Below are 23,070 nucleotides of genomic sequence, written 5' to 3'. Positions count from 1 at the left end.
TGACGGTCTGGAGTGCACGCATGCTGAGGCAGCTTGCTACGGAGCCGGCGCGTCCCCTCTCTGGCCATGGTGAAAGAGATGGTTACCGGTTGTTGCGTCTGCGGATACGTGGCTTCTTCATCAGCGGAAGCTGAGCGGCGGTCGGGAATGTTCTGTTCTGTTCTGGTTCTGTGACGACAGCACCTGCCAACCTGCTGACGTTCGCGCAACACGGGTACACGGGTATGCACAGATCCACATCGTGCCATCGCTGCCTAGCATTGCTAGAGATGTGCCTTGACGGCAGCCGCCTTCAGTCGATACGACTTGTCATGCTCCCCATACAACTCCACTTTGGCCCACGCCGCCACGGCCTCTTGGTCTGGGAGCAGCCTCAATAAGTACCCGGCGAGCTCGTTGGTGAGGTGGGGCAGGCGGGTGACGATGGGGCAAGGGTTGGGCCAAGTACGCGCTGCCAGTGTTGCTGATGCCCTACGCGCGAGCTGAGCGATTAGCAAAGCACTGAACGTTCGTGTCCACCGTCGACTCACCAGGTCCACCGTGTCGGGCCGTAGCGTGCCCTCTGCAACGGCCACTGCGCGGTTCACGACCTCGCGCGGCTGAACAGCAGCATCGACAATCCCCCCACGCACTGCCTGCTCTGCGGTCCAGGCATTTCCGCTGATCACCGCTTCGTGCGCTTTGGCGTTCGGCACCTTGGCGGCGAGAATGTCGCGTCCCAGTGCCGACCGTGGATGTTCGGACAGGGCCTGCGACGTCAATACTAGGACGCAGCAGTGACGGCCGACGTACGTGGCCCAGAGCGAGCGACCCCCGCGGGGTGATGAGACGCACGTCGCAGCACAGGGAGAGGAGGAGGCCGTACCCGAACGCTGCTGTCAGCCTTGTCGGCGGTTGGCCACCCACCATGTCCGTCCAGGACGGCAACTGTCGCCAAGGGGCAGGCGACAAGCCGACGCGCAAGTTGCTCGACCGCTGGCATCAGCTGTTGTTCTCTATCCTGGGACTGTCTAGCTGAACATACCTGGCAGGACGTTTGCTCGTACATCAGTCGCGACGCTGAACAGGCCCTGAGGAGCCGGCGCGAGCACGAGCGCACCAGGTCCTCCCATGGTTCCATGCTCGGCCTCGACCTGGTCCAGGCGGGCGAGCACCTCGTCCAGCAGCCCAGGAGTGGACGCTGATGGTGGGAACGTGAGGAGCCATACTCCTCTACGCGGGCTGGAGAGCATGGACGTCATGGGTGGATGGGCAGAGATGACTAGCGATGGGGTGGGCGGGTGAGATGAATACCGAAAAGCGTCGGTAATCGGCTAATATAAATCAGTCGGCGATCACCGCCGTCTGCTCTTTGCTTTGGCCTTTTGGGTACTCTCGCCATCGTGGCAAGCTAGATGTGCTGTATCTGTGGAGACATTCTAGCCATACTGTGACAGAAGCATACAGTGTCCGATAGGCAACGTAGTCTCAGCTCAACACCGTCGTGTAGGCAATGGACATTGATGCAGGAAGCGAAACCAGTCCTGACGAGGCCGCCACGGCGTCCTCGTCTGCCGATACGACCGGCTGAGCGGCGTAGGCGTCGCCTCTTTGATACATATCAATGCACGACGAGCTCAGGCCGCCCCGTTAAAAAGAGGGAGGCAGCCCGATGAGCAGTGAGGCGTTTGAATCCCGTTTGGGCTGAGCATGACAGAGTTATTTCGCTTCTCGGCAGGACAAGACACACTTGTGCCCGACGTGCCACGCCCCGCATGTCCGGTTTGACATGGGGGTGTGCATCGTTCACGTCGTCAGCCACGACTAGGAGCCCCCAGGACTTGTATAAGACACGCATGATGTACCGTCACCCAAGAAACACAGGACGACCGTGGTGTGCTATCCCGACACGTAAGGTGGACCTGGGCATGTGGATCCACGGAGACGTTGGTGGCGCACGCGGTGCCGATATCATATGCTTGCTTAGCTTTGAAACGTCCATCTTTCTCCTTCTTTATCATCCAAGCGCCTCATGACATCCCAGACATCTGTCAACGGCAAGAACACCACGCTGTGGTCACTCATAGTTACTCGCTGGGTTTCACCCACACCGTTGCCACGAGGCCTCTTCAACGCTCAAACCCCCGCACACCTCGTCGCCTATGATAAGAACAACTGTGGCGATCAGGAAGCCCGCCTCTCGTCCCCCGAGCCCCCCGAGCCATTAACACTCCTTTCCAATACCCATTCCCTCTCTTCTCCCCAGGGGTGCAAGGAAGGAGTGTTTTGTGGCGAAGTTGCCCCGAGACCAACTGGAATCAGGACCCCACCGGCATGGAGGAGCGGCAGCTGGCCAGGGGCCCGTCCTGCGCCTGCATGACAACGACCAGCAAGATTTTGTACGACGACGCGACAAATACTGTATCGGAGGCTGTATCCAGGCAGGAAAGAAGCCAGGCTCCCACAAAACCGTCGCGTCATTGTTGCGTGCTGTTAAATGGCCCAAAAAACAATGAAATCAGCCCCGCCATCCCACCCGCTCGACTGGTCCGCGCGCTCCCGCTGTCCGGCTATGAACAACCCATCATCGTACAGTCGGCTATGGGACAACCCACATCGTGTACAGCCCATCGTCGAGTCCGACCGATACCGGTCGGTGACTCGTTGCAGGGCCTCGATGAGTACCATTTAGCCTTGTGCAATGACCACATCGCTCTTACCACTCTCTTCAGCTGCCTCACAATGCCACCCATCGACTTTGACCGCTTCGAGACGGCCTCGCGCCGATCGACGGTGTACAGTGCGTTCTATACTTGTGGTCCCCTGCTGACCGTCCAGGTGCCAAGGGTGTGGTCTGCTGCTCACAGCCACTCGCGGCCGAGGCGGGCATCGCGATCCTGCGGGCGGGTGGAAATGCCGCCGACGCCGTCGTCGCCATGGCGGCCGCGCTCAACGTCACCGAGGTGAGCTCTGCGGAATACACTTGGTGTCCGCTGACAGGTACAGCCGGTCAACACTGGAATCGGGGGTGACGCGTTTTCCCTCTACTGGGACGCCAAGGCGCGCACTGTGACTGCCGTGAATGGATCGGGACGCAGTGCCAAGGCCATGACACTGGACAAGGCGCGCGAGTTTGGCCTCACGGGCCACCAGATCCCATACGACAACGTCCACGCGTGTACGGTACCGGGCGCTGCGGCGGCCATGGTGGATATCCAGAAGAAGCTCGGCGGCGGCAAGCTGTCGCTCGCGGACGTGCTGCAGCCTGCCATCTCGCTGGCCGAGGACGGGTTCGCCGTACACCAGATGGCGTCGTTTGAGGTAAGCTGTGTTTTATGAGTTTCGCAGCTGACATCTAGTGGCGGCAGCACGAGAACAGGCTGCTCGAGGTACAGGCCGAGTCGGGATACCCCCACCCCATGCTCGTCAACGGCAAGGCGCCCGTGACGGGCCAGTTCTTCTCCAACCCCCAGCTGGGCGCGTCTCTGCGCAAGCTCGGTGCTGAGGGCAAGGACGCCTTCTACAAGGGTCCCGTCGCCGAGAAGATTGTCCAGGCCATCTCCAGCCGAGGCGGTCTCGTCACCCTCGACGACCTCGTGGCCCACGACACCGAGTTTACCGACTCCATATCGTACACGTACGGCAAGGAGGAGCTCACCGTGCACGAGTGCCCGCCCAACGGCCAGGGCCTCGCCACGCTCATTGCCCTGGGTGTGCTCGACGTCCTGCACGAGGACGGCGTGATTGACCTCGACAGTGCCCAGGAGGGCAGCGTAGAGTGGTACCACGCCATCATCGAGGCGCTGCGTATTGCGTTTGCCGACACGACAGCATACGTCGCGGACCGCAGTGTCGTAAAGGTGCCCGTGGACCAGCTGCTGTCCAAGGCCAACCTGCGTGAACGTGCCAAGCTCTTCAACCCGCACAAGGCCACACCGGGGCTGACCAAGAGCGACTTTGTTACGGGCGGCGACACGTGCTACCTGGCTGCAGCCGACTCGGAGGGTAACGCCATTTCTTGTGAGCCAAGTGTTGGGACTCGCTTTACTGACGGCAGACATCATGAGCAACTATCTCGGATTCGGCTCTGCCATCGCCCCCGAGGGATGTGGGTTCACGCTCCAGAACCGTGGTTGTGCCTTCAGTTTGGATCCTGCGTCGCCCAATGTCCTCGCGGGCAGCAAGCGTCCCTTCCACACCATCATCCGTGAGCGACCAGCACAACGGTCAGCGAGCCATTGCTAACGGGGTCCAGCCGCAATGGTCACAAGGGGCGACGAGCTATTCGTGTCGTACGGGTGCATGGGCGCCGTCATGCAGCCGCAGGGCCAGGCGCTCATCCTCCTCAACCTCCTGCATAACGGCCGGGACCCGCAGCTCGCGCTCGACGCAAAGCGCTTCTGTATCGGCGGCACACGGTGGCACCTCTCCTCGGCGCCGTTCTACAACGGCCCCGTGGCGCTCGAGGACGGCGTCGACCCAGAGGTCGCCGACCAGCTCGAGGCGATGGGTCATGAGATTGAGCGCGTCAAGGGGGCCGACCAGCTCGTGTTTGGTAAGGGACAGGCCATCCTGCGCACTGTCGACGCCGTTTCAGGAAAGCGTATATGGGCCGCTGGTACCGACTATCGTGGCGACGGATGTGCTGTGCCACAAATCTAGAGTGATGTAGAGTTGAACAGTTGTCAGTAGTAGTGCATAGACCTGCAATGTCATGAGCGGTACAAGGTCTTTGAGTGCGTAGGTTGCAAGGAGACCACCCCGCCTTCAACATTGCGCTGCTGAGCTCGCCCCCACACTTGCCTCGGTGATTTGGCGTCAGGTGCTCCGTAACATCCACCCGTTGAGATGGCCTCCCCGTCCACCTTCCTACGCCTTGCAACTCGGCGGGATGTACGGCGAGATGACTGCGCGTCCGTTACCACATGGTATTCACGAGCTGCAGCTGCCTGCTGAGCGCTGCCCACCCGCCCACGCTGTCCAAGAACCCAGATGGTGCCAAGCTTCCCGCCGTCGGCGCATTCTCGGCACGATAAACCCCACCTCCACCCACCCTGTCCACCGGCGAGTTGCCGAAAGACACCCGAGACTATATATCATGTCGCACCGGCTGGTGCATGCACGCTTCTTCCTCTCTCTCACCCCCCCTCATACATCTCCCGCAAACCATGTCCGCCCCGCTCGTCACGCACATCTACACCGCCGACCCCTCGGCGCATGTCTTTGACGGCCGCGTTTACGTCTACCCGTCGCACGACCGCGAGACGGACATCCACTTCAACGACAATGGCGACCAGTACGACATGGTCGACTACCATGTGCTGTCGATGGACAAGATTGGCGGTGAGGTGACCGACCACGGCGTCGCGCTCGCGGCCAAGGACGTGCCCTGGGTCGACAAGCAGATGTGGGCCCCCGACGCAGCAAAGGGTGCCGACGGTCGGTACTACCTGTATTTCCCGGCGCGTGCACACGACGGTGTCTTCCGCATTGGTGTCGCCGTGAGCGACAAGCCCGAGGGTCCCTTTGCTCCCCAGCCCGAGGCCATCAAGGGCTCGTTCTCGATCGACCCGGCATCCTTTGTCGACGAGGACGGCACGGCCTACCTCTACTTTGGCGGCCTGTGGGGCGGCCAGCTGCAGCGGTACAACGCCGACGGCACCGTGTCGGACCCCAAGGCTCCCGAGGAGCCAACCGGCGCCGGCGTGCGTGCCCTTGGCCCCCGCGTCGCCCGTCTCCGCGGCGACATGCTCGAGTTTGACGAGACGGTCCGCGAGATCCTCATCGTCGACGACGAGGGCAACCCCATCCTCGCCGACGACCACGAGCGCCGCTTCTTCGAGGCCGCCTGGATGCACAAGCGTAACGGCAAGTACTACTTTTCCTACTCGACCGGCGACACCCACCTGCTCGCATACGGCATCGGCACCAGCCCCTACGGCCCGTTCACGTACCAGGGCACGATCCTCGAGCCCGTCGTCGGCTGGACGACGCACCACTCGATCGTCGACGACTTTGAGGGCAAGTCGTACCTCTTCTACCACGACTGCGAGCTCAGCAAGGGCGTCGACCACCTGCGCAGCGTCAAGTGCCGCGAGATCCAGTACGACGCCGCCGGCAAGATCATCAAGCAGACGCCTTGAACACGTGTATCCCTTGAAGTGTATCATTCATAGAGTTGGGCGGATGGAGACATGCAGACATATCATGGCACCTACGCGACTAGCACGCGTCCCCCATTAACACAAGCCCCAGCTAGATCCCAAAACAGCAGCTATCCCCTCCCCACCATCCAAAAAGCAACTCTTCTCTCGCGAGATGAGCTCAGTCGACAATGACATGATTCGAACATGTGCTCCCGAAGGAAATTGATTTCGAGTCAATCGCGTTAACCACTCCGCCACATTGCCACTTGTGCTGTGTTCTCCTGCTTCTGAGGTGTATCGGAGAGCTTTCCTCGCATCGATCTGAGCTGTGGAAGGAAAGTTATGGACGGATAAAGGTTGGGGGTGGACAACATGTCGGAGCAAGTGGCAGGTGCTGTGACACGCCGATTGCGGATCGGCCGGGGGGATGACTGCCGCGGCTGATCTGGACTGTTCGATCGCAACGGCGCGAGGTTGAGCGTGACGACCGGCACTGGGCATGTATGTACACTGGGCTGGAGACAGAGTATCGTAGAGTATGGCAAAGTCTGCGGCAGCAGCGTAACGCGTAATGCAGAGCCTGCATCGTGGACGCCAGTTGGCTCGTGGACTTGTGCCAGCATGTGCCAACAACACGCCGATCGGAGCCGCAATGACATCATATGCCCCGGAACATTGATCAGCAGATCAGCAGCCGAGTTATCTCGCTGTCGTCTCCTATTCTTGTCCTCTTGACAACGACCATTCTCCCACAAAACACACATACACCATGCCGATGCTTCTCGAAGGGTAGGAGCCAGGAAAGGGGGGCGGTCACTGACAGCCAAAGGTCCTGCCATTGCCGCGCGATCAAGTACACCGTCGAGGTAGGTGGACCTCTGCCCACTTGTTGCGATCGAACCCCGCTCACTCACCGCTCCAGTCGAACACTCCCGTGCCGTACCAGGTATGTCCTTGCACTTTGCATACAGTTATATAAGTCTCGCAGTAACTGACATTGTCCAGCTCTGCCAATGCAGCATTTGCCGCAAGACCGGCGGATACACGGGAACAGTGAACATTATGGGTAACAACCCGACGCTGAAGATCATTCGCGGCAAGGACAAGATGAAGTGAGTGGGGGTCTGCAATGGCGTGTGGCAAGCACGCATTCGCGAAGCATTCTGCATCCCTCAGCGCCTTGCTGACACTGTACCAAGAGAGTACTCGGCCCCACTCGCCTTTGACGCCCAGGACCGCGTGACCAAGAGGTGTAATTCTGTGCGCACGTTCTGCACCGACTGCAGCAGCATGCTCTGGAACTGGGACTCTGAGTGGCCCGACGTAAGTGGAGTGGCTACGTTTCGTACTCGGCTTGCAGATACAGCTGACTGACGCCCTGTACAGTGGATCTACCCGTACGCGTCGTCCATCGACACAGACCTGCCCCCGCCGCCCAAGGGTGTCGAGTGTATCTCGGTCCTGCGCGACTCTTGTCCCGAGTATGTCCCCATTCCAGTGGGGTTCACGGCATACGATGGCTATGGACCTGGACTCAGCATTGAGGTGAGTTTGGACAGTGGGGAGTGCCAGTTGTCCGACGCCGCGACCGCATTGATCACGCGATCAACGCCTGTGGGCGGGGACAAGAGGCCATTGGGCAGCCTGGCTCCTTTCGGCTGACCCAAGCAGGACTGGCACAAGAAGAACGGCTGCTGGATTGACTAAATACGTTGTTGCAAATGCCGACATGTAGTGTACAATGCAAGTAACATGGCCGAGTATAACGGCATCTGGAACAAACCTCCCCCCCACCACCACCCATCACCACCACCACTATGTCGCCCTGGCCCAGCCAGTGCTCTCTGTCCTGCCACTCTCACCATCGTCTCCTGGAGCAGTCTTATTCTTCACCAGCAAGTCATACGGGGAGCCATTTGTCAAACCACTAGGCATTGGCTGCAGTTGAGGGGTAATTCAGGTAGACTGTGGCTGGGGAACATGTGGCTGGGGAACACCGGGGCGACAGTATATCACACACGATGGACGCGTCTTGTGCAGGCCGAGGCGCTTGACCTCGTCGCGGCGGAGGGGAGTGGGGTCCATGGTCGGCGGGAACACGATGCTGTCTACGCAGCCGTACTTCTCAAAGTCTGCGCGGTCAGTCTTGCTAACAAACATCCTAGACGTACAGTTCACTGTCTCTGATATCCATGTCTCAGGCACCTTGTACAACTTTCCATCGGGGTTTGAGACGGCCAGATGGTCAAACGGCGAGGTCTGCAAGCGGTCAGCGCGTGTATATTTAGGTAGCCGCAGTTTTAATCTTGAAGACCTTGCGTATGTTTGCAGGAGCGGGGTCCGCGACACCAATGGCCAGCCCACCAACCGTGCCGATAGTGACTTCGAACGCCTCCGGTTCGTCGTCTGTAACCCAGAGACCCTCAAAGTGGCCGCCCATCATTTCCTCTTCAAAGGCCCAACCACCTTCATCGTCGCTGCCGTTGCGAGGAGGGGTCATAAACGGCACGTTGATGCCGAAGGGCAGCAGGATGGTGTAGACCTGACAATCAGCTTTGGAACAGTGCCACACACACACCTGAGCTCGAAGAAGATGGATGAGCTCATGCGCCAGGCCAACTGCGGCGATGAAAAGGTGGCGATGATAGTCGTCCGCACAATCCTTTGCGGCCAATTGCGCATCGACCAAGCGCTGAATGTTCTGCAATCCCGTAAGCAACTGAACCGTACCAACAGAACCGTGGCAACCTACTTACCCATGGGTTTACGAAGATGATCCTGTGCTTGATGTCCCCCTCCATGTCGTCTACGTTTGCGTGCAAGTGCCTGCCAAACACCGTCGGCTCCATGGAGTGGTCAACGAGGATGATGACTGTCCCCAACGACAACGCGCGGCGGATGGCGGTGGGATAGAGCTTGTTGGGGTGCTTCGAGCCAGACATGATCTGAGATGCAATTTCGAGGCCTTTAGGGTGCAGAATGATTGCGGCTGCTAGCTTCAAAGCATTGTTCATGACGTGGAACGCGTTCGGGTGAGGATCGGGCCAGCGGGTGCCGCCGGCGAGGAGAGGCCGACCGCCGGCATCCGCGAAGCCGTTCTGAATATCCGCGAGGGGCTTGGGGTGTGGTGTGGGCGAAGAATCCAAGTTGATCTGTGGCCGTGGTGGTGTGATAAATGGGGTGGACATGATGTGAGTTGGGTGGGTGAGCGAAGCAAAACATCGACTTGTGGCGACTCAACGCATTACAAGGCCGCGGGTGGCAACGGGGTCAAAAAGTCACGAGTTGGTGCTGTGAGTGGCATGAGTGGTACATGGTGCATCACGCAGTTCATGGTGTACTCTTCTGCGCCATGGTAGGGATCGTAGAGAGCAACAGATACGGAATTGGGCAGGCCCGAGGAAGCGCTGCCAATGGCATAGACTACCTCCTCCACAACATGTTATAACATGTCGGAATCAGTACATGGTACGCGACGAGCCGACACCGCCATCAGCCGAATGATAAAGACAAGCCACAACAACCACATGTAGCCTACTATATAGCTACTATTCTACACAATACACAGCATAACCTGCTCTAAGCAGCGTCTAGTCACAAGGTCACAAATCACGTCGTTACAGTCCGTCTCTTCATAAACCAGTCTCCCTCCTGTCACCAGCGTTTTGAGACGGCGAATCACACTTCCTCCGCTCTCATCCTCACTTGGTAGGCAAGTGCTGCCTCGAGCCATGGATGACACACGTCCTTTTCGTCTTGGGTAAGCCGAGGCGCTTGACCTCGTCGCAATGCATGGGGCTTGGTTCGACAGAAGGCGGAAAGACGATACGGTCGATGCGACCATACGTCGCAAACTCTGCACAGTCAGCCGTCTTATCAAGAATGCCAAAGGCCTACCGCGGATGAGCTCTGAGACCCAGCTCTCACAGACTTTGTAGATCTCTTGGTCGCCCTTCGCAATTGCCAAGTAGTCGAATGGCGCGCTCTGTGACGGTCAGCGGGTGTATGTGAGGAGGGGGGCGGGGAGTTTCACTTTAACAGTCTGGCGAACGTTGGTGGTAACGGTGCGGTCGATAGTGCCGAGGTCCATGCCCATGAATTCGCCAGGGGTCACATCGACGGGTGCAGGCTCATCGTCGGTAACCCACAAACCTTCGAGGCGACCGCCCATCAACGCGTCTTCAAACGCCCATCCGCCGTCGAGGTCGGCCCCGTTGCGTGGCGGAGTGTCGTAGGGGATTTTGATGCCATATGGCTGCAAGAGGGCGTGTACCTGCACAGTTAGCTATTGCAATCCCTACCACTCACTTCTGTCCGAACGAGATACATGAGTTCGTGGGCAAGCCCAACGGCCACAATCAACAGATGACGTTCGTAACCGTCCAGGCAGTTCTTCTTCTGCAAGTCGGCCTCCACGAGTCGCTGCACGTGCTGCACCCGTAAGTACACTGAAGTAAAGGGATTGCGAGATGTTTTCCTTACCCATGGGTTGACAAATATGATTTTGGACAATGGATTGGAGACTCGTTGCTGTGCACTGGGGCGAAGGTGACTTCCGAACACGCTGGGCTCCATGGAGTGGTCAATGAGGATGCCAATCGTAACCCCGGAGAGAGCGTGACGAATTGCGTCGGACTACAGCTTTTCAGGCGACATGGAGTTGGACATGACTTCTGATGCAATTCGGACAGCCTTGGGGTGTAGCAAGATTGCATGGGCAAGCTTGAAGGCCTCGTTCATGATGCGGTACGCGTTAGGGTGGGGAGGGGGACAGGTCTTGATGTCGGCCAGGCGGGCAGTGTTGTTGGCGTCCAGCTCGCCATTTGCGAGACGGCCGAGGGGTTGGGGGTGAGGCGCGAGCGCAGCCGTCAGCTGCTGTTGTTGTCGTGGGGGAGTGGCAAACTGTGCCGACATAATGGATGTGAGTAATGGAAAAACGTGCAACTGCAAACTATCGTGCGCGTGTCTGCTTTTTGAGTGTGTGGACAAGGACGGCGTGACGGCGGGTGGCGACGGGATCAAGTTGCAGAATCAACAACAAGACGTTCATAGACTCATTTCGTTTTCTGACAATGGTGCGGCATGCTTTTCTTTCTCTTATGGCTTCTCAGATCTTGTCAAAGGCAGAGGATAATGTGCCCAAACCCCCGAACCCGACTCTGATGTTGCGTTGCGACTCGATTCTTGGGCTGACGCGACTGGCACAAGAAGAAGGGCCGCGTCGACTAAATACGTTGCCTTAAGCGTCCACATGCAATGTACAAATGAAGAAACACGACCCAGTTTAACGGCGCCTTTCAAAACCCATTACCAGTCATTGCAGTACAGTCTGCGCTCTCTTCATTACTTTCACACATAGGGCCATGCACTCTCGCTAGACGGACTGACGCGAATCACGGCGACATGGTCGGACTGCGCGCGGGGCTGGAGTGGCTCACACATGAAGGCCCCGCATTGCGCACCCCGAGGCGCTTGACGTCGTAGAGGCTGAGATCAGTCGTCTGAACCGTGGGCGGGAACACGACGGGGTCGATACAGCCGTGCTGTGTGAATTCTTTGAGTGTCAGTGGTGCCACTAACTGCGCCACACGCACCGTAAACGACCTCTGTGATCCAGTCCTCGCACACCGGGTACAGGCCACCGTCGGGCTTCGCGATCGCCAAACAGTGAAACGAGGTGGACTGCATTTGTTCAGCACTAGTGGGTGTTGTAGTCTCACCTCGACGTCTTTGTAAACGTTCTCGAGGCTGGGCACAAACGTGCCAACGTCGAAACCGCAGGCCGTGGCGGCCGCAATGTCGACCGTTACAAGCTCGTCGTCGTCGCCAATGGCCCAGACACCTTCCAGGCGGCCGCCCATAAGTCCGTCCTCAAACGCCTGTCCCTCGACGGTGCCGCCGTCCATGTGCGGAGGTGCTTCGGGCGGGACCTGGACGCCGTGAGGACGCAAGATGGCGCGGACCTGGGCAGATTAGCTCTTTGCAGGGCCAAGCAACGCACCTTTGGGCGGAGGAGGCGAATCAACTCCAAGGCCAAGCCGTCGGCAACGATGAACAGGTGACGGTGGTAGTCGGCCGGAGAGTCGTTAACCGCAAGTTCGGCTTCCACCAGCTACACCGTCGTCAGCAAGGCAAATCGTGGGCAGCTGCTTACCCAGGGGTTGACAACAATGATGTTTTTATCGACAGAGTCTGCTCGGTCAACGTCGTTTTCAATGCGGCGAAGGTGTTTGCCAAACACCGTGGGGCTCATCCAGTGGTCGACGAGGACGAGGACGGTCGTGGCAGACAGGGCGTGGCTGATGGCGGCCGGGTACAGCTCGTTGGGTTGCGTCGAGTAACAGAGCACCTCACAGGCCAGGCTGATGCCCTTGGGGTGCAGAATCAGCGCCTGGGCGAGCTTCATGGCCTCGTTCATGACTCGCAGAGCATTCGGGTGGGGTGCGGGCCACATGCCGCCGCTGGCAAGCAGAGGTTGCTGATTCGGGCCCTCGAAGCCGTTTACCAGAACGCCGAGGGGGTTGGGGTTCGGTCGTGCCATGGCCGATAAGTCGAGCTGTGGGTGTGGTGGTGCGATAGACGAGGTCGACATGATGGATGGTGTGAAGAAGAAGCAGTTTGTGATGATGAGAATGTCGTTGTTGACATTTCACTATAGCCACACTACGTGGGTGGCAAACGGGATCAAACGTCGTCACCATTGTCGCGAGTCGCAGCAGTGAGCGCCGACATGTGCAGTAGACCGCATGGAGTGACTTAGCCAGTTGTATGCGACGAGGCACTGCCTCATCAGCCAAACTACAACCACGAAGACCTGCCGTGAAGCACCAATACTCTACATCCTGGGTTAACAATTACACACCCTACCGTCCTTCTAATCTACACCATCAGCTCGACCGCCACCCGTTCTTCCCCTTGGACACGGGACTAGGCAGCGGCAGCTTGAGCATCTCCGCCACACGGGCACGTTCCCGATCACGCTCCTTTGTCCCCTCGCTCTCGCGCTCAAAGAACGAGTTGTCAAAGTCAATGATACAGAAGCCACTTGGAAAGTCGCCACCAGCAGATGCCGGGCGATGAATGTGGCGCATGTGCAGGTCGGAGTGCACAATGTTGGCTGCATGCAGCGAGGTATACAGGTCTCGAATGGCACGGCTGCGTTGTCAGTTGGTGCTGAGGGTTGTCACAACTCACCGATCCTTGAACGACGCGTCTGTGCCCACCCCGCCCAGACTCGGTCCTGCGTCCTGGAGGACGCTGACCAGCACCTCGACTTGTCCCCTCGCGGTCTCGGCTGTGCCCGAGTACAGCCCATAATGTCGCGGTACAACGACGCCTTGCAAGCCCGCACGCTCGCACTGGGCATAGATGTGTGCCTCGTGCACCATGGCCTCGCGAGTCTGGATCGTCCACTTGATACTCGGCGGGAACTGTTTGTTCGGCGGACACAAGCAGTCTTCTCCGTAGTGGACGTGCTCCTCGACCAGCTGCGGAACGCATACCTTGACTGCAAGGGCGTGCGACAACGAGGTAGACGCATAACAGTCTGACGAGGCGCCATCCCCGAGGAGGGATGTCATGGTGAGGGTGGGTGGCGGCGACGTTGGAGCGAAATTGCTCTCCCCGTTAAAGCAGTGAGAATTCACCGATGTTGCCTCCGACTCATCCGACGTCGTGGAGCTGGGCTCGCGTTTGGGCAGGCATCCAAGATGGTCCAAGCGCGTCACTTGAAGACCTGGAAGGTAGGCCGCTACGTCGACGCCGAGACGGGGCCGCGCGGCAATGCCTGGCGCAAGGTCGATGATGAGTGTCTCGGGCTGGAAAACAAATACAGTCAGCGCACCATTTTGGCCATCCCCACAGAAACCGCAGTCGGTGACTCACCAACCGCAATGTGCTGCCACCACTGGTGGGAGTAGGCGCCGCCATGGGGCTGTCTGCCCCCATTTCGGTGGGAAGACTTGGGGAGTGATGTGAAGACGCAACAAACTTGCGAGCCCATTGCGTTAACCACGACGACTGCCCCGTCATGACGAGCTCCTTGACGGCGTGCGTATGTTTGTTGATCGGAGGCAGATGATGCTTGATGGCTGATGTGCCGCGCGTCCCGGCCAACTGTACGGTCGCAAGTGCCTAGACTGGTTCTAGGCCAAACTCGTCGATCAGCTGCTGGAGCACAGTCCTGCGGCGCCCGCTGGACGGAGTCTGCGGCAAAGGTGCTTGGGCAGTTTGGTTGACTGGGGTTGATGGAAGAGAGGGAATGGGAGGCGAGAGAGGATCAAGAGTCGCATACTCGTCTGCAGTCAACAAGCCCAAGGATGTGCCCGAACCGTTGGGGCCGGGAGGAGACGAGTGTGGGGGCGGGGCACCGTCCACAGCCGGCCAATTGCGGCTGCCATCACACGCATATGCCACCGCAGATGCCGATGGCGTCTGTCCCAGATGTGAGTCTGGACGGTGCTCGTGGGCGGCGACAAGGTCGATAGCAGGCAGTGCCGTGTTCCCCGAGGGCGGCGTGACGTACTTGTCAAGGACAGCGGGCATGAGCGGCGTAAGGGGTGGGAGGTGCAGGCCGGCGGCTTCGTCGTCATCGAGCATGCTTTTCTCCACCTCACCCTCGTCATCGGAATCGATGGGAGTGGGTAGACGCAGAGGCACACCACGACGGCGCGCGACTACCGCCAGCGCCATGACGACAACAGCAATGTCTACCTCGGAGCCGTCGCATACGCGGCCCGGGTCAACAACAGCCAGGTCCAACGCCAACACGTCGTCGGCGAGCACCCCCAGCACGCACTTGGTGAGCTCAAGCTCATCGTCGTGAGTGGCGGGGTTGCGGAGGTGTGGAGAGAGGGCCAGTCGGTGGCCTAAGAGGGTTTCGAGGATGAGGAGGAGAAGTGTCGGTGGGATACAGTTGAGGGCTGGAGGGAGGACGGGTATGCCCAGCGCTGTAAGCAAGGCGTGGAGGACTGGAAGGGGTGGTGTGGGCATTGAAGAGGGAAGCGCCTAGAGCGCCACTACGCGCTGGCAGCGACGTGGATGGTGGCTGGACGCGTGGATGGACGATGAGAGAGAGAGAGTGGTGGATGGATGGTCTGAGCGTTTGAGATGTAAACAAGGACGGAGACGGCATCCCGGGCAGCGAGCAGTTTGGGGGCTCTTGTGCTTGCATCAGCCAACACCTGTAGGTCTCATGTCGACTGTCATGGCTCCAGAAGAATATGGATGTGTGAATCTTGCAGAATGCATATGCACGCATGGTCCCCAGCTGCTCACACCCACCCAAGTTGCCCCCCTTTTTTATTACAAGTAGCTTCCTAATCGGCCTGGTCCCGAATACAACATCAGCACCCTGCATTAGAAATCGGCGACAATGGCGTCATTTGGTAGCCGGATCGTCCCGGTGTTGCCGGATACGAACAGGACAATGGGCATCGAGCAGCTGCCGCCTCATGTCTCGCCCGTCTTCCATCTGTTCTGTCTCTCTCTCCATCTGTCTCTCTCAATCTCTCTGACCCCAGTCCCACCACTCATCCAGCTCACCGTCATGCTTGCCCGCACACGCACTGCCGCCCCCACGCTCGTCCGCGCCGCCCGCGCCTCGCGCCAGCGTGCCTTCGCTACCGCCGCGCCCACCCCGGCGCCGGCTGCTCCCAAGCCCCCTGCCGCCAAGGCAAACAACAACGGCCTGAACATGGTGGGCCTCGCCGCGGGCCTCACGGGTGTTGTCGCCGGCTCTGTGTTGGTGTACGAGTTGCGCGTCAGGGGCGTCCACGTCCCCGAGCGTGTCCAGGAGGTTGCCGAGATCGTGGAGGAGAAGATTGAGGAGGCCGCTGAGTGTGAGTGCTGGTCTGCGTGTTGGGTTATGGAGGGAGTGCATCGTGTTCAAGTCGCGACTGCATGGACGCGTCCTCCAGCGCTCGTCCTGTGCTCGCCCAGCTGGGGAGCTGCTGGTCTGCCTGCTGTGGCTTCATCCTCGTTGCCCACTTCCCTGTCGTCACTCCCCACCACTGACACCAACCTCCAGCCGTCAAGGAGCAGTACGCACTGGCGACCGAGTCTGCCAAGGCGGTCCAGCATGACGCCGCGGCCCTCACTAGCCAAGCCTCGGCCCACATTAAGGAGTCTACCCAGGCCGCAAAGGACAAGGTGGTCGACGCGACCGCCAAGGCCAAGGAGGCGGTCGACCACACGGTCACCGACCTGATCGCCAATGCCGAGGAGGCGCTGGCAAAGTACAAGAAGTAAGGAGGAGGCCGGAGGGTAGGAGACAGGTAGAAGTCTAATAGAGGTAAAAAGGGAGGGTAGAAAGGACAGCCAACCTCATCGTTGTCATGATTCAGATGCTTGTGCATTGTACGCCGAGGAACGCCAGTTACTGATCACTGCCACTGATAACGTCGGTGCCCATATTGGGCGGTTCATTGCCCGCTGGCTCACATCCCACCACTCACAACGAAGTACTCGCCCTCTATCCGCTGATGCTGTACACGCCGGGTACAGTGATATGGCAGAGCCCGAGCCCAGTGCCCAAACTAAGACGAACGGACACCACGGTGTGGCATTAGGGTGATACAACATACAGCTTCCCAACACATCTCACAGCGCGTGCTATCGAAGCTGGTCGTGCATGTCATTACTCGTCGTCCTCATCCTTCTTCAACAGCCACCTCCACTCGTCCAGATCATGGATATCCACCGCACTGCGGGACACACTGCCCTCCTCGCCCGCTTCGTAAATACACAACACGCGCAGGTCGCTCGTTGATACCCGTTCCCCAGCGCCATCATACAGCGCGACGCGGTACGCTTTCGCCGCACTCCTGCTCCCGCCACACCCGCCCATGGTGACGTTGTACGGGGTGGCAGACGAGCCGGTAAAGGGGATGGACGAAGCGGGTGCTGCCCATGTCTCCAGCTCGGGTTCCGTGAGGTTGTCGGACCATTCGACAGAAGAGACCGAGGGACGAGCACAGATCTGTTGTGTCAGCGTTCCGTCGTTGAAGTCGCTGTTCGGGATCCAAGCCAAGGCTCCAGCCTTGGCGTCGGCGGAGAAGATACATGGCCAGCCAGCACTCACCTGCTCCACTACCACCGAGGTCACGTTCAATGGCTCTGCCTGGACGGAGATGTTGTGTGAAAGGTAGAACGCGTACCTTGACGACTCGTCTGCCGTCTTGCCGAGGATGCACTGCATGTCAGCTAAAATTTCGGCATCCTCAGCTTACCTCCGGCGGTCGCCCAAGCCTGCGGTTCGGACCTGGAGGACCGTCCATCATCTGGTTTCTGTCAGCTACATGGGCTGTCAGGCAATACAATACCCACCTGGCAAATGCCCACGAACGGGTGCCACCAACAACTCTGGGTACCCTTGTTCCCCCACTTGCCCAAGTATTCCAGCCACCCCAGCTCCCCCTCATGATGCACCTTTTCAGCCTTGTCGGGGCCATTCCAAAACTGAATGGGCACAACGCGGCCGTGGGTGTCCCAGATGGCGCCGTTGTCGTCTGTAATGTCGTACAGTTGCCAGAGGTTGAGGAGCTGAGGGTTTAGCCTTCCGGTCGAGGGGGGGGGGGGGGGGGGGGGGGGGACCCACCTGAGCGTAGACGTGCTTGCCCGGCACTGGCCACATCCCATGGCTTCCCATGGCGATATATGCCACTGGGCGGTCGTTGAAGCGCTCAATCTCTTGCCAGCGGTAAGTTCTGGGACGTTAGAAGTGCGCGTACGACTTGAACCTCACCCAGCACTGAACTTTCCGCCCGAATGTGTATCTGCGAGGTCAGTTCTGACTGCATTTACGAGCGACCTACCAAAGTCGGCAGACTCGGCTGTCCCGTTCACTGTTCGGATACGCAGGTGCTGTTGTCAGATACATTTCAACCAGACTTATCTCACCTCCCAGTCCACCACATCTGGGTGGGTTAGCCAAGCGCAGGCTGTCATCAAACCCACGGTTCCCCAGCCAGCCAAGCGCGCCGACCTCCTTGCCCAAGTTGTACGGGTAGAACCTGAGGGGTTAGCAGACGATGAGGGAAAGCGCTAACCCACGTCCAGTACCACAGATCCTGCGAGGTCAGCAAGGCGTCCGAAGCTTGCGAACTCACCACCACACCTCGTCCCTGGTCCACCCAAAAGCCATACACTTCCTCCTCGACCCGCCCCCTCCCGTCCTCTCCAAGCTTCATGCCGCCTTCTTGCCCCGCTGGACCGTACAGGAACGCGCTGTCTTTGGAGGGGACGTGCGGTTGGGCATTGTGCTCTTCGTCGAGGGAGAGCAGCTGCCGCGTGCCGTTCTGCGGCAGATGTGCGAGGCCAGAGGGCGTGAAGAGGTGACGTGGCTGTTGCGAGTTAGCGCCTCCATGACAGCAAACTCACCGGTCGATATGTGGTGCCGTTCTTGTGCTCGACCTGTGGAGCGTGTCAGGACCAGATCATACCAAGCGGATACTGTAATCTGGTGACTCACAAAGGCGTACCGGTCCAGCATGTACTTTACCGAGCTGGGGTAGAAGATCTCCGACGAGCTGCACAGCTGTCAGTCGATTGCGAGGCGGTTTAAACAGTTGTAACCCACGCAAGCTTGAACACGGGCGCATACTTGTCCAGCAGAGCTGCCATGTCCGCGTCGCGCGACGGTGCAAGTTGCTGCTTGCCTCCTTCAGAGTCCTTGCCTGGGTTTATCCCGAGAAAGGGCACCTGGACACGTTGACCACCGTACGGTAGTGCAGACACGGCGACGGCGCCCAGGACGGCGAGGGCAAGCGCAGTGGTCGCGACCATGGTGACCTTTGGGGACGTGTTACGCTGTAGAGAACGTGTGTGAGCGCAGGAAAGGTGGTGAAGAAACGTCGGATTGACTTTCCCGAAAGGCCAAGCCACGGTCTATAGGGTGGGTGGCGAACGGTACTCACCATTGCGGCGATGTCGCGAAGCGTGCGCTGCGACCATGAGAACCCAGTCCAAGCCGGCGTGTGGTGGCGAGCACGTCGGCACGTCGCGTCTCGAACGTGTCAGTTGTGTAGGGGTCGAGGTGATATGGCTGATGCCAAGATATCCGTTGCTGTGCGCCAGTCGTGTTGTTGCCAAGCGCGCTGTGATCGCTGTGAGACGACTTGACATCCGAGAGATCCGAGTGTGCGCGTCATCGCGGCTACCGCTATATCCGAGTGGTCCGTCGGCATTCATCTTCGAGACACCCTCTGCATTTATGGGATAGACTGTTTTACAACGCTGCTACATGTGCATAGATTCTACGCGGCGGCATGAACCAGAGGCGTCGACTCGTCATGGGCCTCGCCTGTCTCACCCGCCTCGCCCTCAACCGGGCTCTCTGTCTTGCCGGAGAAGTGGACGCGGATCTCGCCGAAGCTACCACGAGGCATCTTGCCCCTCGTGAACTGGACATCTCCGCCGTCTGGCCGAGCGAGGAGCGAGGCATGAGGGCTGTTGGTAAGGTGGCCCGTAATGAGGCCGTGAATCTGGTCGAGGAAGCTGGTCGCGCGGCCGGGGAGGGTAAGGAGGCCAAAGTCGGAACAGGCATTGTCTGATTGTCAGCTCATGCAGCCAGAAGTGGACAAGCTAACAGACTCACGACGCATTCCCATAATGGTGCACAGCGATGCAGAGATACCCTTGGCCTCTTCGCAGGCCATTGGGAAGTCCTCGCGCTCGGTCCACTGCTGGCTGTTGATGATCATCGTAGGAGGGACTGGAGTCGAGGGGGGTGGCAAAGTGGGCGCAATGGCGCCGGGCTCGTACCACGGGTCGAGGACAATGGCCTTTTCAAGGGGCATCGCGGTGTACGGGTGGGGAGGCACCGTGGTGAGCAAGCGCATGAGTGTGCCGCCGCCAAACGAGTGGCCCATGAGTTTGACGTTGTCAATGTCGACGCGACCGCGGAGTGCTCCGACGACCTCGGGTGAGCCCTCGATAATCTCCATGTCGGCCTGGGACCCAGCCATCAGGCGACAGAAGGCCGCATACGCCTCGTACACCTCGCGGACGCGGAAGTCGAGCTGGCAAGCACGCAGGTCTATCCTGTCGTATGGAGGCGAGCCGTCGTCCTTTTCAGGCCAGCTGCACACATTCGTCAGTCTCCGGCCTCCAATAAGGGAACAACGAAAGGGACATACACAGTCTCGTCGAGCTTTGTAAACGTCCACGACTTGCCATCGCGGATGACGCATGGTCCAGAGCCGTCGGCGTGCTCAACGGCAAGAACCACGTAGCCCTCGGACACGAGACGCTGGCACATTTGCGAGTAGGTGTTGCGCGTGCCGGAGAGACCGTGAGAGAAGACGACGAGCGGGAATGGTTTGTTGTGCGGGGCGACCGCCGCCGCGGGGTGGACAGGCATCTGATATCAGCGGCTAGCTCGAGCAGTTTCTAGCTCGCGAGACACACCTTGGGCCGGACGAGGATCTTGCAGACTGGCGGTCAGCTCCACTGGTTGCAGTTCCGTGTACGCACCGAGCCACAGCAATGCGGATACGGGCACAAACCACCCGAGGAAGATACGATAGCCCGTGAACATGCCCTCGGTGGGCTCTGGCAGCCAGCGGACGCCGTTACCGCGGAACCGCCACCACGTCGGCTTGGTGGGGTAGTAGACGGCCACGACAGTCTCGGACAGGCGCATGACAGGCGAGCCATCCTTGCGGCGTGGGGTCGGCGCGGCGTAGGGTTCGCCGGTGCGGAGGCGAAGCACCTCGTAGCCAGTCGCAAACGGGCCGTTGCGGGGCTCGGGAAAGACTGTGGATAGGAGGGGGATGTACATCTTCCTGAGCCTGGTGGTGGAAGAGAACAGGGGAAGTGGTTGGTCAGAGACAGATGGTGGTGGTGGGGACAACTGCGGCATCGTGGCTTGGGGTTGAGTCTTTATTTTCTATAGCCGGCGGCCCGGTTATCGTGGACGGTGGGTGGAGGGTCGATGGAGATGGACGATGCAGATGTTGCAACAGCAGAAGATGGGACTGCGTTGAGCCATGGTGTCTGAAGCACCTTTCCGCAAACGCTTGCAAAGCGTGTGTATCCTCGCTGATATAAAGGCACATGTGTGCATGATGCTTGCGGGTGTGGACAAGTGATAAAGTGAGGACAAGTCAAACAGCGCCAAGGCATTAATCGCAATAGCCTGCGCTTTTTTAATCCGATTCCAATATGATTTAGGTTCTGATCTCAGGGCCCTGAAGAAACACATAGAGGCGGCCATCTGTGCGGCCGTCGACCTTCATAGTGTGTTTATCACCTCCACCACCACCACCGGGGCAGAGAAACACACCATGCGTACTGGCATGGTGTTCACCATCCATGTGGTGTGTTTCTGGGAGGACACAAACGACAGAGGGGAATATCAGATAAGGAGTGTATGAACGCTGACGCCGAGCCCGACGCGGATGATCGGGGGCGGCGAGCGACAACGAGCACCCGGCGCTAACGACCGCGCGACCATATGGGGCAGGTCGTTCAACTCACTCCCACACTTGTCCATTCTCTCACCATGAAGGCCGCCATCGTCCAGTCTGCAGGCGCTCCTCCAGTGTACGGCGACATTGACGCCCCCACCGCGACGGGTACCAAGGTCGTCGTCAACGTGACCGCCGCGGCCCTCAGCAGTCTCACCAAGATGCGCGCATCCGGCACACACTACAGCTCGACGAGCGCGTGCCCCTTCGTCCCGGGCTTTGACGGCGTGGGAACCGTCGCGGGCTCCGGCGAGCGCGTGTACTTTGCGTTCCCGGACGCTGCGTACGGCGCGCTGGGACAGCAGGCGCTCGTCGACAAGGCATCGCTGCGCTCGATCCCCGACGATCTCGACGATGTGACAGCCGCGTCAGTTGCCAACCCGGGCATGTCGGCGTGGGCGTCCATGGTCCACCGCGCCCACATTGCCAAAGGCGAGACGGTGCTCATCAATGGCGCAACGGGCACGGCTGGCAAGCTTGCCATCCAACTGGCCAAGGAGCTCGGCGCCGGCAAGGTCATTGCGACGGCACGTAACGCCCAGCAGCTCGAGGAGCTCAAGGCCGTCGGTGCCGACGTCACGATTGCGTTCAACCTCACCGACGGCGAGGCCGAGTTCAAGAAGGCTGTTGCGGCCGAGTTTAAGCAGAACGGCTGCAAGGGCATCGACATCATCATCGACTATCTGTACGGCCCCTCGACTGAGGCCATCCTCGCGTCCATCCCGGGAAACCTCGCTGATGGCCACCGCGTCCGCTACGTCAATGTGGGCACGGCCGCCGGTGTTCCTGAGATACCCATTTCTGCCGCCCTACTGCGCTCGTCGGCGCTCGAACTCATGGGCTCTGGCCTCAACAGCGTCACAGAGGCCACCCTCCTCGACTCGATCGCCGAGGTCTTCAAGGTCGCGGCCAGGCTCAAGCTCGATGTCGATGCCACTTCCGTCCCCCTCAAGGACATTTCCCAGGCGTGGGCTCAGAAGGGTGCCAAGCCCCGCCTCGTCGTTGTCATGCAGTGATCGCACGGCAATGCTGACCAGTGTATAGGAAAATGTAAACCACATACACGTTGGATATGTACACGTGCTAGCTGCACAGCTCGATCGCTCGAGTGCACGAGTGCCCCGCAACGCTCGCGACAAGCCGGATGCGATATCTGCACACTAACGGGTCGTGAATTCCGAGCATTACCGCTCCTAATCGCTGGACGACGATACGCCACAGCAGTCGCAGTTCGATGGCATTAATGTTTGAGCCGCGCTCCTCCTTATCATGCGAGCCGGGGCCTGGCACGTGCCAGCAGAGTCAGCTGTGCGGCTGCGGGCTGCAGCACATGTGAGTGTCTGTCCGCCGGTGAGAGCAGCCCACGCGTGCATCTCCTTCATTTAACCCACTTCCCTTTGCGTTCCGCTCCAGGCCTCCAGATTCCAGGTATGCCATCATCAATTGAAACAAACCCAGTCTAAAAGTGGAGTGGATTC

The 23,070-nt window shown here is 59.4% G+C and overlaps 13 protein-coding genes and 1 non-coding gene across 14 annotated transcripts; 5 read left to right on the top strand and 9 right to left on the bottom strand.

The window, feature by feature from the left end:
- Positions 1-263: 263 nt before the first annotated feature.
- EHS24_008205 (uncharacterized protein) lies at positions 264-1,241 on the bottom strand (the record flags this gene model as incomplete). The annotated part of the gene is made up of 5 exons (XM_028623524.1): positions 264-482; positions 531-749; positions 793-872; positions 907-975; positions 1,025-1,241. 5 exons carry the CDS (start codon positions 1,239-1,241, stop codon positions 264-266), a joined length of 804 nt encoding a protein of 267 aa, XP_028476457.1.
- Positions 1,242-2,721: 1,480 nt separating this feature from the next.
- Positions 2,722-4,641, top strand: EHS24_008204 (uncharacterized protein; the record flags this gene model as incomplete). Its single annotated transcript, XM_028623523.1, has 6 exons — positions 2,722-2,779; positions 2,818-2,942; positions 2,986-3,300; positions 3,339-3,999; positions 4,037-4,186; positions 4,235-4,641. The coding sequence occupies 6 exons, from the start codon at positions 2,722-2,724 to the stop codon at positions 4,639-4,641; spliced, it is 1,716 nt and encodes a 571-aa protein (XP_028476456.1).
- A 506-nt stretch (positions 4,642-5,147) lies between these two features.
- Positions 5,148-6,122, top strand: EHS24_008203 (uncharacterized protein; the record flags this gene model as incomplete). Its single annotated transcript, XM_028623522.1, has 1 exon — positions 5,148-6,122. One exon carries the CDS (start codon positions 5,148-5,150, stop codon positions 6,120-6,122), a length of 975 nt encoding a protein of 324 aa, XP_028476455.1.
- Positions 6,123-6,308: 186 nt separating this feature from the next.
- Positions 6,309-6,389, bottom strand: EHS24_008202. The gene has a single exon. It is a non-coding gene; the product is annotated as a tRNA-Ser (tRNA).
- A 505-nt stretch (positions 6,390-6,894) lies between these two features.
- EHS24_008201 (uncharacterized protein) lies at positions 6,895-7,832 on the top strand (the record flags this gene model as incomplete). The annotated part of the gene is made up of 7 exons (XM_028623521.1): positions 6,895-6,914; positions 6,955-6,991; positions 7,048-7,071; positions 7,131-7,237; positions 7,325-7,448; positions 7,512-7,670; positions 7,797-7,832. 7 exons carry the CDS (start codon positions 6,895-6,897, stop codon positions 7,830-7,832), a joined length of 507 nt encoding a protein of 168 aa, XP_028476454.1.
- Positions 7,833-8,081: 249 nt separating this feature from the next.
- On the bottom strand, positions 8,082-9,313 carry EHS24_008200 (uncharacterized protein; the record flags this gene model as incomplete). The annotated part of the gene is made up of 5 exons (XM_028623520.1): positions 8,082-8,257; positions 8,297-8,384; positions 8,440-8,667; positions 8,704-8,826; positions 8,882-9,313. 5 exons carry the CDS (start codon positions 9,311-9,313, stop codon positions 8,082-8,084), a joined length of 1,047 nt encoding a protein of 348 aa, XP_028476453.1.
- A 513-nt stretch (positions 9,314-9,826) lies between these two features.
- On the bottom strand, positions 9,827-10,700 carry EHS24_008199 (uncharacterized protein; the record flags this gene model as incomplete). Its single annotated transcript, XM_028623519.1, has 5 exons — positions 9,827-9,981; positions 10,023-10,110; positions 10,159-10,380; positions 10,434-10,556; positions 10,608-10,700. 5 exons carry the CDS (start codon positions 10,698-10,700, stop codon positions 9,827-9,829), a joined length of 681 nt encoding a protein of 226 aa, XP_028476452.1.
- A 60-nt stretch (positions 10,701-10,760) lies between these two features.
- On the bottom strand, positions 10,761-12,717 carry EHS24_008198 (uncharacterized protein; the record flags this gene model as incomplete). Its single annotated transcript, XM_028623518.1, has 6 exons — positions 10,761-11,027; positions 11,588-11,679; positions 11,720-11,807; positions 11,846-12,088; positions 12,127-12,237; positions 12,280-12,717. 6 exons carry the CDS (start codon positions 12,715-12,717, stop codon positions 10,761-10,763), a joined length of 1,239 nt encoding a protein of 412 aa, XP_028476451.1.
- Positions 12,718-13,012: 295 nt separating this feature from the next.
- EHS24_008197 (uncharacterized protein) lies at positions 13,013-14,054 on the bottom strand (the record flags this gene model as incomplete). Its single annotated transcript, XM_028623517.1, has 3 exons — positions 13,013-13,280; positions 13,320-13,942; positions 14,010-14,054. The coding sequence occupies 3 exons, from the start codon at positions 14,052-14,054 to the stop codon at positions 13,013-13,015; spliced, it is 936 nt and encodes a 311-aa protein (XP_028476450.1).
- Positions 14,055-14,258: 204 nt separating this feature from the next.
- On the bottom strand, positions 14,259-15,116 carry EHS24_008196 (uncharacterized protein; the record flags this gene model as incomplete). The annotated part of the gene is made up of 1 exon (XM_028623516.1): positions 14,259-15,116. One exon carries the CDS (start codon positions 15,114-15,116, stop codon positions 14,259-14,261), a length of 858 nt encoding a protein of 285 aa, XP_028476449.1.
- Positions 15,117-15,672: 556 nt separating this feature from the next.
- EHS24_008195 (uncharacterized protein) lies at positions 15,673-16,420 on the top strand (the record flags this gene model as incomplete). The annotated part of the gene is made up of 3 exons (XM_028623515.1): positions 15,673-15,964; positions 16,153-16,369; positions 16,417-16,420. 3 exons carry the CDS (start codon positions 15,673-15,675, stop codon positions 16,418-16,420), a joined length of 513 nt encoding a protein of 170 aa, XP_028476448.1.
- A 341-nt stretch (positions 16,421-16,761) lies between these two features.
- Positions 16,762-18,908, bottom strand: VPS62_2 (Vacuolar protein sorting-associated protein 62; the record flags this gene model as incomplete). The annotated part of the gene is made up of 14 exons (XM_028623514.1): positions 16,762-17,103; positions 17,206-17,316; positions 17,354-17,404; positions 17,553-17,666; positions 17,722-17,830; positions 17,869-17,899; positions 17,939-17,987; positions 18,024-18,040; positions 18,081-18,136; positions 18,177-18,193; positions 18,233-18,466; positions 18,504-18,536; positions 18,595-18,652; positions 18,703-18,908. 14 exons carry the CDS (start codon positions 18,906-18,908, stop codon positions 16,762-16,764), a joined length of 1,428 nt encoding a protein of 475 aa, XP_028476447.1.
- Positions 18,909-19,378: 470 nt separating this feature from the next.
- On the bottom strand, positions 19,379-20,985 carry EHS24_008193 (uncharacterized protein; the record flags this gene model as incomplete). The annotated part of the gene is made up of 6 exons (XM_028623513.1): positions 19,379-19,671; positions 19,720-20,204; positions 20,261-20,484; positions 20,532-20,557; positions 20,598-20,914; positions 20,978-20,985. 6 exons carry the CDS (start codon positions 20,983-20,985, stop codon positions 19,379-19,381), a joined length of 1,353 nt encoding a protein of 450 aa, XP_028476446.1.
- Positions 20,986-21,627: 642 nt separating this feature from the next.
- On the top strand, positions 21,628-22,608 carry EHS24_008192 (uncharacterized protein; the record flags this gene model as incomplete). The annotated part of the gene is made up of 1 exon (XM_028623512.1): positions 21,628-22,608. One exon carries the CDS (start codon positions 21,628-21,630, stop codon positions 22,606-22,608), a length of 981 nt encoding a protein of 326 aa, XP_028476445.1.
- Between the last annotated feature and the right edge of the window lie 462 nt (positions 22,609-23,070).

This window comes from Apiotrichum porosum, assembly GCF_003942205.1.
Source record: "Apiotrichum porosum strain DSM 27194 chromosome Unknown scaffold_6, whole genome shotgun sequence".
Classification (NCBI taxonomy): Eukaryota; Fungi; Basidiomycota; class Tremellomycetes; order Trichosporonales; family Trichosporonaceae; genus Apiotrichum; species Apiotrichum porosum.
The sequence above is the reverse complement of the archived record's forward strand: the minus strand, read 5'-3'. Positions and strand labels throughout refer to the sequence as shown.